The sequence below is a fragment of the Cyrtonyx montezumae genome, unplaced genomic scaffold, assembly GCF_038088225.1.
Source record: "Cyrtonyx montezumae isolate F1298 unplaced genomic scaffold, pur_monq_1.0 scaffold_1, whole genome shotgun sequence".
Taxonomy (NCBI): domain Eukaryota; kingdom Metazoa; phylum Chordata; class Aves; order Galliformes; family Odontophoridae; genus Cyrtonyx; species Cyrtonyx montezumae.
The window spans coordinates 25,571,404-25,582,745 of NW_027071825.1; the positions used below are offsets into that span (position 1 = coordinate 25,571,404).

The window sequence follows — 11,342 nt, forward strand, 5'->3', positions numbered from 1 at the left end:
GGAGCTCGGAACAGGCTGTCCATCCCAGCTCCCGCTTTGTGCACAGCTCACTGATGGGCTGTGCTTGGTTTCATTGCTTCACACCGTGGTGAGCACTTTGTAGGCTGGGTTGTCCTGGGTGAGCACCAGCCTGGCTGTGCGGGAGCATTGCTGGTCTGCTCTGCACCAGTCTGGGGGAGGGAAGAGTTTTCTGTCAGTCTCTGATCACGTTGAGCTGCTGGGCTCAGAGGAGTGCTGCGGGACACTCGTGCTGTGGCAGGCAGCAGGGCTGAGTGCAGTTTGTTGCAAGATGAACCCAAAGCTGTGGGGACACAGGCTGTGCTGCCTTCCCTCCCTCCTGCCCACCGTGGTGCTTGCGGGGGCAGCCTAGTTGACTTCCCTCCCCTTTCAGGATTTGCCTTCTGCGGTGCTGCAGCTGTTCCATACATCTGTCCTTCACCTTCTGTCTGTTTGCTCTTACCACCCGGAGCAAGAACATCTTGTGCGTGTCCTCTTGCAGCGCTCGTGTGTGCTGGAGAGGGCCCCCAGGGCTCCGTACAGCCCCGGTGCCGCTCGAGGCAATTTCTGCTTTCACGGAGGAGCTGCAGCCCGCAGGAAGTCATAGACTGGTTTGGGTTGGAAGGGACCCCAAAGATCATTCGCTCATTGCACAAGAGCTTGGGCAGGGGGTTGTGAAAGAGCCCGGAGTTCCCCGTGCCGCCCTGCTGGGTGCTGGCTGCTCTGGCAGTGATTAAAAGAAGCCTTTAATTGCCCCACTGATGGGGCAGCACAAGGTGCCTGCGTCTGAGGGTGCTCAGCTCTGCTGAGCTTGGGGCACGGAGCCCTCCCCCAGGAGGGAGCAGGGTTGGGATGGAGGGCGATGGGAGAGGACTGTGGGGGTCCCGCTGCTGGCTGGGCTTGGGGCACACACTCAGCTCTCCCTCTGCTTCCAGGACAATGCATCTCTTCGTGGCGTGCCTCTTCGGCCTCTGGGGCCTGGCTGCCCCTGCACGCTACGCCGTGGAAGACATCTGCAGCGCAAAGCCCCGCGACATCCCGGTGAACCCCATCTGCATCTACCGCAACCCTGAGAAGAAGCCCCAGGAGAGCGAGGGGCTGGAGCCAGGGAAGGGCAGGATCCCGGAGTTCACCAACCCCCGCGTCTGGGAGCTGTCCAGGGCCAACTCGCGCTTCGCTGTCATCTTCTACAAGCACCTGGCCGACTCCAAGGACAACGACAAGAACATCTTCATGTCGCCCCTCAGCATTTCCACAGCCTTTGCCATGACCAAACTTGGGGCGTGCGGTGACACGCTGCAGCAGCTCATGGAGGTCAGTGGCGTTTCCTCAGCCCTCCCTGTAGCTGCCACCAGGGTCTGAAAGGCTGCAGAGGCCTTCTGTCACTCTGTGGGCTGTGCTCTTAACGCTCCCCTTTTCCCTAAAGAAGTGCCAGCAAGGCACTGCCTCACAGGAAGCGGTGCTATAGGATTTTCTGTGCCTGAAGCCCTGAGGTTGGACAGGAGCTGACAAATCGGAGCTGTCCTTCCAGCTGACAGCTAGGAACAGATCAGAAAAACCCCAGTGTGCAGCTGAAAACTACCCTCAGAGCGATTGCCACGTCCTCAGGAATAGATAATGAGTACCAGGAATTACTCAACAGACCATGAGAGTTGCTCCTGGGAAGCAGCAGCCTTAGGCACTCTCACAGGATTAGAGCAAACCCTACAAGTCCTCCCGTGGCCTGTGCTGACCCAAGAGCTGCATTTGGCTCCATCAGCGCCGTGCCCGCCTCTCGCAGCCACCCTGCAGGGCTCTCTCTGGGGAGAGGCAGGGTGCTGATTCAGGGGAGGGTCCGTTTGGATATCAGGAATAGGTTCTGCACCATGAGTGGTTGGCACTAAACAGCCTCCCCGGGGCAGTGGGCACAGCCCCAAGCTGCCGGAGTTAATGGAGCCTCTGGTCAGTGCTCTCAGACATAGGGTCTGAAGTTGGGGTGGTCCTGTGTGGAGCCAGGAGTTGGTCTCAAGGGTCCTCGTGGGCCCCTTCCAACTCGGGATATTCTGTGGTTCTGTGATTCTAAGGCTGTGCTTTAGGGGGATGAGCGGAAGGCAAGGCCTGCATCACCGCCTGCTGTGGGTGCACAGGAGCTTGCTGATGGATTCCTTCTTGCCCCCTCCAGGTCTTCCAGTTTGACACTATTTCAGAGAAGACTTCTGACCAGGTCCACTTCTTCTTTGCCAAGCTCAACTGTCGTCTTTACAAGAAAGCCAACAAGTCATCGGAGCTCGTATCAGCCAACCGGCTCTTCGGAGAGAAATCCTTGGTCTTCAATGAGACTTACCAGAACGTTAGTGAAATAGTTTATGGAGCCAAACTCTGGCCGTTGAACTTCAAAGTGAGTTGGAACTGCTTGAGATTCCTGTTTGTTTTTTCTTCCCTGTCCTGCTTCTGCTGTATCCCCATCCCCTGCTGCAGGAAGAGCACAGGGGATGTCGATGAGGACAGATGGGAGCACGGGGCTCCTGCCACAGCTCTGTGACCGCGGTCACTTCCCAGCTTCTCCTTTCTAAACACTGCAGCTCTGTGCTGTGTCTACCCTCCGGAGGTGGGCACTAAACAAAGAGGTGCTTGTAACCCTTGGTTTAAGCTATTTCGGTCTCATCCTTCAGGAGAAGCCGGAGCTTTCCAGGCAGATCATCAATGAGTGGGTAGCCAATAAGACGGAGAGGCGCATTACAGAAGTGATCCCAGAGAACAGCATCGATGAGCTCACCGTCTTGGTCCTGGTCAACACCATTTATTTTAAGGTACGGCTGACAAAGCTGGAGGGCGGCCAGCTTGCCAGGGGCAGCAGTGTTGCTCACGTTTGCCTTTGTCCTCATCACCTCCCTGTCAGGGGCACTGGAAGTCGCAGTTCCCGGCTCCAAACACGAGACTGGATTTATTTCACAAAGCCAACGGTGAGAGCTGCAACGTCCCCATCATGTACCAGGAGTCCAGGTTCCGCCACGCATTCATCCATGAGGACAAAGTCCAGGTGCTGGAGCTGCCTTACAAAGGGGACGACATCACCATGGTGCTGGTCCTGCCCAAAGCTGGCATGCCACTGGTGGAAGTGGAGAGAGAACTGACGTCGGACAAGCTGCAGGATTGGATCAACTCCATGACAGAGGTCTCCCTCACTGTCTCCCTCCCCCGCTTCCGCATCGAGGACAGCTTCAGTGTCAAGGAGAAGCTGAGAAAAATGGGGCTGGAAGATCTCTTCAGTCCAGAAAACGCCAAGCTGCCAGGTGAGGTGTGGGGGTGGGGCGACGCGGGGTGGAGCTGGGGGCAACCTACCCATGAAGAGAATAACACAGAGCCCGTTCAAGAGATGCCGTGCCACTGAGAGACTCCATACTCAGCTCTCACTGTGGGCACGCAGCCCTGCTCAGCTCTGAGGGCGTGGGAGTTGAGCAATCTGCTGCAGTTGGTGGAGGGTATCCTTGTCCTAGGGCAGATGTGCCTTCTGGGTTTGAATGCTGTCCATGAAGGAAAGGACTGTTTTTCATCTCGAGCTGCTCTCTCAAAACATAGTTGTGGTTTCCTTGTTTTGTTATTCTGGGTTTCAGGTATAGTTGCAGAGGGCCGTACAGACCTGTACGTATCTGATGCTTTCCACAAAGCCTTCCTTGAGGTAAGATTCACTCTGCCCCAGGGTGTGTTTTGCTCTTTGCTTTTTTAAGGCGTGAAGCATGATAGGAAGAATGGAGAAGTCTGTGTCTCTAACTCAGGTTGTCTCCGCAAGGAGACACTGAAGCACAATGCCCCCTTGTGCTTCAAATCGGTGGGGAGGGAGGGAGAGCCCTCTAAGTGCTGTGTAATGCCTGTGTTTTAATTCCTTCATCTCTTCTGGTTGGTAGGTGAATGAAGAAGGCAGCGAGGCGTCAGCAGCAACAGCTGTCGTTATCTCTGGTCGTTCCTTCCCCTTGAACAGAGTTATCTTTGAGGCCAACAGGCCCTTCTTGCTCTTCATCCGGGAAGCTGCCCTCAACACCATTATATTCATGGGCAGAATATCTGATCCTTGCTCCTAAAGGCCGTCCAAGTCACACCTTTCCCCTCTCTGCCCCTGGGAAAGGGGCAGCAGGGCACTGCCATGCAGCCCACGTTGTGCTGGGGTGGCTGTATTACTGTTTGGTGCAAGCTGCGGGGGGGGGGGCGGGTTAGCTAACCCTAACCCTTCTCCTGCTCCAGTCTTCATTCAAAGGAAGCTGATTTGTTGTTGTTGTTGTTGTTTTTTTCCCTGGCCACTGGTATTTTCATGGCAGCCAGACCTGAGATCAGCATCGCTGGCATTCTTGTATCCAACCCCTCCTCCCTCTCAGGTGTCAAACTGTAACTGATCCCCCAGTACGTTAAATCCTATAGATCTGTATGGAATAAACTCATCTCTGAACGGATGCTTTTCACTAAGTCACTTCCTAGGCTTAATAATGTGCCCTTCTTACCCACGCTCCTCAGCAGCACAGCACTGCTGGGCTGGGGTCATCTTCTGCAGCTCTGCAGTGTGTGGAGGAGCTGCCAAGCTCTGGAGCTGTGCTTCCAGCAGCCCTGTGCTGTTGGTACACGATCCAGAAGAGCTGAGTGCAGGCAGTGAGGGGCAGTCCCTGCAGTGCTGCTTGCTCCGCATTTGGTAGAGCACCTGTGTGACCTTTCTGGCAGTGCTCTGGACTGTGGTTGAAGAAAGGAAGCAGCTGGGAAAGCCCAGAACGGTGTGGCTACAAGAGACAGGCACGGAGCTGAGTATTAAACCATTTAATTCTCAAACCACTCACATGCATAATGTTCTTTTACACCGTGTTAAAAGAAAGAAGAAAAACGCAATTTGTTTTTGATACAAACAGAAGTTCAAGTATACATTGCTAGAATGTTCCAAGATTCCTACCCAAGTTGCTAGACTTCACATTGTTCTTAAAGCTGTCCGACGAGAGCGCTTTTTGAACTGCTGAAATGCCACTGTGCCACCCCTCGGCCTCAGCCCGGTGCCTCTGCCACTGCAGCTCCACCTCTGCCCACCCCGCGGGGCGTGGGGCACGGAGGAGCAGCGCAGGGACGGCTCGTGGGACCAAGTGTGAGTACAGGCTGCTTTTCTCTTTCAAATAAGGATTGCAACCGAGAAGAAAATGAAAAAATAAACAGGAATATTAGTACAGCAGGAAGTTTTCTTAACTGTGAGGATAAGTCTTGAGGGTGAGGACGCATGTCCTACGCCTTCTGAGTTACAGGCCAGGAGTTGACGGTGACAGCACAATTTCTCTTACAAATACTCTGCAGACCGGCTCTGAACGGAACCAATGGGGGACACGTGAACTGGACTACTATTGGTTTGAAATACTCATCCGCTGAGGGCTCCGTATCCACAATATGAAGAACCTCCCACCCCCAGGAACAGCCTCACCTTAGCCCAGCGCTGGTGTTACCGTCTGCCCCACTGCAAACGGGTTAAGCTCTCCCTACGGGCAGAGGGGGAGAATTTAACCCATTTTGTTTCTCTGCCCGGTTCACACCCAGGTTGCAACAGTCCCCATCCTGTAGTCGCTGCAGCCCAGGGCCGGGCTCACCTACCAGTTAAAGTGCATTTCTTCACGAAAGGGATTTCGTTTTTCTTTTTTCTTTTTTTTTTTCCTTTTTTTTTTTTTTTTTTTTTGTTTAAGAGGAACCTATTTTAAAGTGCTGTTTGGAAAGGTGAAATGGCACCTTTTCACACACGCCGGGTGTGCTCCCTGCGCGTTGCTGCGTACACGACATAAAAGCAGGGAGTCACATCTGCTGAGTAATGACCGACGTATAAAAGTGTTATTGTTATCGAAGTTTATTGCTTTTTGCTGCTGCCTGCTCCCTCGGGGGCAGGAGGGAGCTGGGTCCCCCCTCACGCCCTCGCTCCCTCCCAGTGCAGGGCACGTAGCCCTGGGGCCTCTCTGTGGCACTGAGCGTGAGGCACTGACCCATGTGGGCTCACGGAGAGCTGCTGGCACCACGGAGCCCTCCCCACTGCTGTTTCCCTTCAGCTCCCAGAGCCGCCCCGCTCTGCTGCCACACGGAGGTATGGGAAACAAATCTGAAGTGAATGCTTTGCTGATAGCGTGTAGCACTGGCAACCTCAGCACCCCGAGACAGACAGAGGTAGTTACTGTCCTGGGACTCTGCTGCTTAACACAACTCACTTCTGGAGTGACTGCTCAGAAAAGGAATGCTCCTGTGCTCTTCAGTAAGGTCATCCCGGTTAAATCTTCCTGCTGAAGATTCACTATTCCCTCCACGAGGCTCTTACCCTTTAGAAACTGATTGTCAGTTTGGTTCGTTAGGAAATCAGCTACACAAAGCTGCTTACATCGTTAACTGCGTGCCAACGCCGCTGCACGGAGCACCCCAGCATCACCACCCAGCAAGCTGAATGGGAGCGTGGAAAGAGTGACTGGTGTCATTCACAGTGTAGAGGAAAGGGGAGGGGGTGATGCTGGGGGAAGGGGGCCCCCTGCACAGGCTGGGCCAAAACCAGAGCCGTCCTGCAGAGAATTGCACCGTCCCGTTTCTGTTAGTGTCACACAGCTGCTGCCTCAGCCCTCGCCTCTGCTAAGCCAGCAGTTCAGATACCACCTCCCATGCAACGGAGAGTTAAAGGAAAGCTTCACAGTAATCCAGAGTTTCCTCACGCTGAGGAAATGGCGTCACAGAGCACTCCTACCAAACCAATGCCTTGAACACACCGGGCAAAGCTCTCTGCCTCAGGACAGCTCCTGAACTTGGCTGAGTGGGGAACCAGTGCAGGAACACTGGTTATGTTCCCACAGAGGTTTCCCAGCTGTGGTTTCACGATTCCTCCCCCAGCACTTGTAATCCTATTTTATACTGCTACTTGCTGCACTTGATAGCCGTGAGTAACTCACCAACCTAGCTTCCTTCTCACTTCATAATTAGCTTCACAGTTTTGTGGGCCGTGGCCAATGGTGCTGGGTCTGACTGCAAACGGGAAGGTTTAAATAAATAAGCTTCACTCCATTAGTAATAAAATAATGAGGATGTGAAACTGTAAAACTGAAGGGGGTTAAGTACACTACAGAACCTATGTAAAGTTGTAGGCAAAAACAAAACAATACATGGATTTGTTTTAAAGTACTGACGAAGACAACCGCAGAAACACGATGAGCTCAGAGTATGTCAGGTTAAACGAGGAGCTACACAGCAGTATTCAAACGATACCTGAATGCGTTTCAAAAGCTTAACTGATAGGAAGTGGGCAGCCCGTGACAGCTGCCCCTTGTTACACGGTAATTCTTCAAGATAAAACACAAGTGTGACAAACAGAAATACAGCTCGGCTTAGTCCAGGGAACACGGGCTGCTGCACTCAGGCGCGGTGAGCAGCCGGCCTCTCCGCAGAGCGCTGCAGGCAAGGTGCTACAGATCCACCACTGGCAAATGAGAATGCAGTGGTGCTGCACGGGCAGGCCGGAGCCTCTGCCCCTCGCAACTCCCAGCTCCTGCCATCACACACGGATTAGCTTACAGGCTTTTTATATGCGCCAGATCTGAAGTCGGGAGCTAAAAATGGTGCGGTGTGTACGCCCCGAGCCGTGAGCGCGCACTAATCCTGCGGGAGAGTATGAAGGGAACCTATTCACCAGGGCAGCTCATCAGCCTGCTACTAAAAGAGGCTGTCACAGGAGGCACGGCCGCTGCCAAGCCTGCAGGAGGCTTTGTGATGGGGCTGGCTGCAGGAGTTGTGCGTTCCTGGGAAAGGTATTTGCTTCCCTGCACGGAACGGTTAGCAAGGTTTTCTCTCTGAGCCTATTTCCTTTTGCATTGGTGACAGCAGAATGTGCTCCTCTGGACGTCAGTCAGCAGCAAGTGCCTGTCTGCTACGGCACCACGTGGGATGCTGAACACACTGGCAGCTCTGTGTGGCCTTTCTTTAGCTCCTGGTTGTGCCAGACTACATTTGGATTTGCTGCCTTCCCTCTTGTTTCTGGGCTTGCCAGAACACACTTGTTTTCCACTAAAGAGCTAAGAGCCACGAAGAACACGGCAAGTTTTACACCTAACAAAACCACTCCTCTGTACCTCAGGGCTGTTCAGAGGCCTTCAGAAGGCCCTGAAGACCATCGGGGATGGCTGTAATTGCCGTGAGCCAAAGCCCTGCAGCACTGTGCCTGGCTGCAGCTCTCCTCCATCAGTGCACACCTCCCAGCCCCGACCCTTCCGCTGCAGCCAGGAGCAGCAAGCCGGTGGAGATGAAGGCAGAGCCACCACTGGCACAGACAGCCTGTCCCAACAGAAAGTCCTCCCAGTCCTGCAGCAGCAAGGGAGGACAACAAACCCACGCCTCATTTCCCCTGCAGGGAAGTCCTGGAGGAGCTCTAGCAGGCGTGTCCTCCTGCTTTGTCCAGCAAAGGCAGCTGAAGTGCCTCCTCTCTGCCAGCTGCACTGCTCCTGGAGCAGCCCCTCCAACACCAAGTCAGACCGGGTGAGAACAAAACAGAGTGCAAGAACGGTAACTCACACTGCCTCCCCTCAATCAGACCTCACCCAGCAAATCTTAAACCTGCCCGGGGGTTCACATCCCTAAGATTCACCAGAGCAAACTCTTACACCGTACTTGTATCCGTATTTTTTGCCAACACAGATCTTTTGGAACTCCCACCTAAAACATTTCTTCCTATTTCCAAGACACATCATTCCATAAACTGTAATACTTTGGTTTACAACTGGATTAAAATATAAATTAAATAAGAATAATGCTAAATGAGCTTATATCGGAACATTTTATATATAATGTATACATATATATGTATATACAGTATGTGTGTGTGCATTCCCTAATGACAGCTAGAGGAAGCCAGAGCCACTCTGCAAAGGCTTCTGCCCTTCCAACTAGCACGGTCAGCTTATCCATTGCAACAATTCCCTGTGCATGAAAACTCCTGGAGCACTGGAAGGTGGCACTGGTAAACAGCCGGATCGCACAGACGTTCAGGAACGGAAAGGTAATAAATTATAAGAAGCAGTAGTAACGTGTTCACAGTTGGGATGAGGATAATGTTCTATGAAACCTGAATTGTCTACAGTCCCTAGGAATAACAAGTCAAACAGGTCAGTGAAGGTTACCGTTGGATGTCTTTTAGTTCAACCTAAAAATGAAAGCCAAGGTCGGATCTGACGCGAAGAAACGGCGGCAACCGTGTGACAGTTCCCCGGCACACCGAGCTCCGGTACCTCCAGGTCAGGAGCAGCTCCAGTAGCTGTGTGGGAGCAGCATGCAGCCCAGCCCTGCTTCCACCACAGCCTCCAGCCCCATGACAGCAACGCTCACAGCGCGCACAATGAAGCCAACATAATCGATGCTATGCTCAGAAATAAGATGCTGCCTCTCCAGGCACCTTTCCTCCCACTGGCACCGCAATCACCGCAGTTCAGCCATGCCTACATCCTCTGATTTCCCCTATATTTCACAGAAGAGAGCTTTTCAGCAACAAGAGAAGGCAGGCCTCCCATTGGCCCTTTGTAGCCTGGTGTCCCTGGCTCCCATTCCGTGCCCCTAAGCGAGCTGTCACCCCGCTGCGATGAACTCCCATTTCATGAGCCCTCCTCGCTCATCCCCTGCTCGCCGTCCCAAGCTCCTGTTGCAAGAGAACAGCAAGACTCATCTCTCCCAGCTGCTCCTGCCCAGAGGAAGGCTCTCGGCTCCTGTCAGAGCAGCAGCCCTCATTACTCTCACAGCTATTCACAGGGAAGCTGGCGGCAGCGGGGGACGTCCAAGCGCTTCGTGCCGCTGTCACTCGGCACCAGGGCTTTCTGCAGGCTGCCGGAGAGCAGCGATACACTTGGCACGAGGAAGGTTTCTTTGCCACAGCAAAGAGCTAAGAAAAGCATTCTCCCTCCGACACAGAAGCCTGCAGAAAGAGAGGGCGTCCCCCTGCCGCCCGAGGCAAGCAAACCAACGGGTTAGTGAGCCCCAGCTCCGGAGCCGACAGAAATGTTCAGTTTCAGAGGTATTAAAACGACACTTTGCTTCACGTCCTCCTTGAATCACAGTTGAAATCACAGTTTTGGCAAAGGGGAAAAAGCTGCAGCTAGACGTGGAAACGCGGAGCTGTGCCTCAACCCATCACAGAAGCATTCGTACTCGGAAAGCCGGCGTCTGCTCCTCCATGGTGTCCGTGCAACCGCAGAGAGCTCAGCGCTGCGCCAGCGGGGACGCACCCGAGGGTGCCATCCCCACCTGGGATCCCACGGCGGGGAGCTCAGCCTGACCTCCAGCCCTGCACTGCCACCACCTGCACTGAGAGGAGAGCTCTGAGCGACGGATCCTGAGCCCGTCCCCTCTCCCGGTGCACATGGGCCTCAACTGCTCTCAGCACCGCTCGAGGAAACGTCAGAGACACCATGATTTCCACACATACACATACACATCTGTTAAATGTACAGAAATAATATTAAAATGATTCCCACTACCATACCTTATACTCTAGATACAAGCTATAAGCTTCACCTCGGTGAGGCCTGGGCAAGAATATTGGCTCTTTTTGCATGCAATCAGAAATGATCGTTTATACAGTGGCAACCTCTGCACAAAAGAAAGAAAGAAAGAAAGAAAGAAACAACAACAACAACAAAAAAACCCAGAGGGAAAAAAAATGAAGACCTTTCACAAGCTTTGTTTCCAGACTAGCCTAGAACAACATGAAGGAACAAGGTACTGACTCCCACCAGGCCAATCAGAAGTAGCAGATGAGCCCAGCGGGACGCACCGGTCTCACCCGGGGCTGTTGGATGCTCCTCCGTTCACAGTATCAATACAGTAAAATAAAGAAACCCACAGACCTGCTCGAGAAACTCACAGCTATGCCATACAAGGAAGGCATTCACCAGCTCATGTCAGCCCTTCTTCGCTACGCACTGACGCATCGGCTGCCATCTGTTTCAGACCAATGTTGCTTGTATAGCAGTTACTGCACCTTCACCCTTCTCTTCACAGCAAGCTTAGCAGGGAAACTTTCCCACTATATTTATATATAATATATGTATATAAATAATTTTATGCTTTTTATAGTTTGGTAGTATTCATTTAAAAGTTCTATTTTAAAACACTTAAAAATCTTTTAAGCAACTAAAGTAACTTTCGACGCTCTCTAGTGTGAACAGGATAGGACTTCAAAGTTTTGAACTTTCTTCCTTAATGATTTTTGGTAACTTCAAAAGCTATGACTAAAGCAGCATACTCTGCGTATCTCCGCTCCTCCCACACCTCGATTGCAACAAAACCTGCCTCAGCCACCCTCTTATCTCTCACCCCTCCCCGGGACTGTGCAGCTTGCCCTTTGA

The 11,342-nt window shown here is 52.8% G+C and overlaps 1 protein-coding gene across 2 annotated transcripts in view; it reads left to right on the forward strand.

The window, feature by feature from the left end:
• Nucleotides 1–4,421, forward strand: part of RC3H1 (ring finger and CCCH-type domains 1) — a 60,386-nt gene extending 55,965 nt beyond the window's left edge. For both annotated transcript variants that reach the window (XM_065745301.1, XM_065745291.1), the window contains 6 exons: nucleotides 933–1,311; nucleotides 2,159–2,374; nucleotides 2,649–2,786; nucleotides 2,876–3,269; nucleotides 3,591–3,655; nucleotides 3,882–4,421. In XM_065745301.1, coding sequence (XP_065601373.1) covers nucleotides 933–1,311; nucleotides 2,159–2,374; nucleotides 2,649–2,786; nucleotides 2,876–3,269; nucleotides 3,591–3,655; nucleotides 3,882–4,055 — 1,366 coding nt within the window. In that variant the 3' untranslated portion in view covers nucleotides 4,056–4,421. The remainder of the gene's footprint in view (nucleotides 1–932; nucleotides 1,312–2,158; nucleotides 2,375–2,648; nucleotides 2,787–2,875; nucleotides 3,270–3,590; nucleotides 3,656–3,881) is intronic.
• Nucleotides 4,422–11,342: the final 6,921 nt, after the last annotated feature.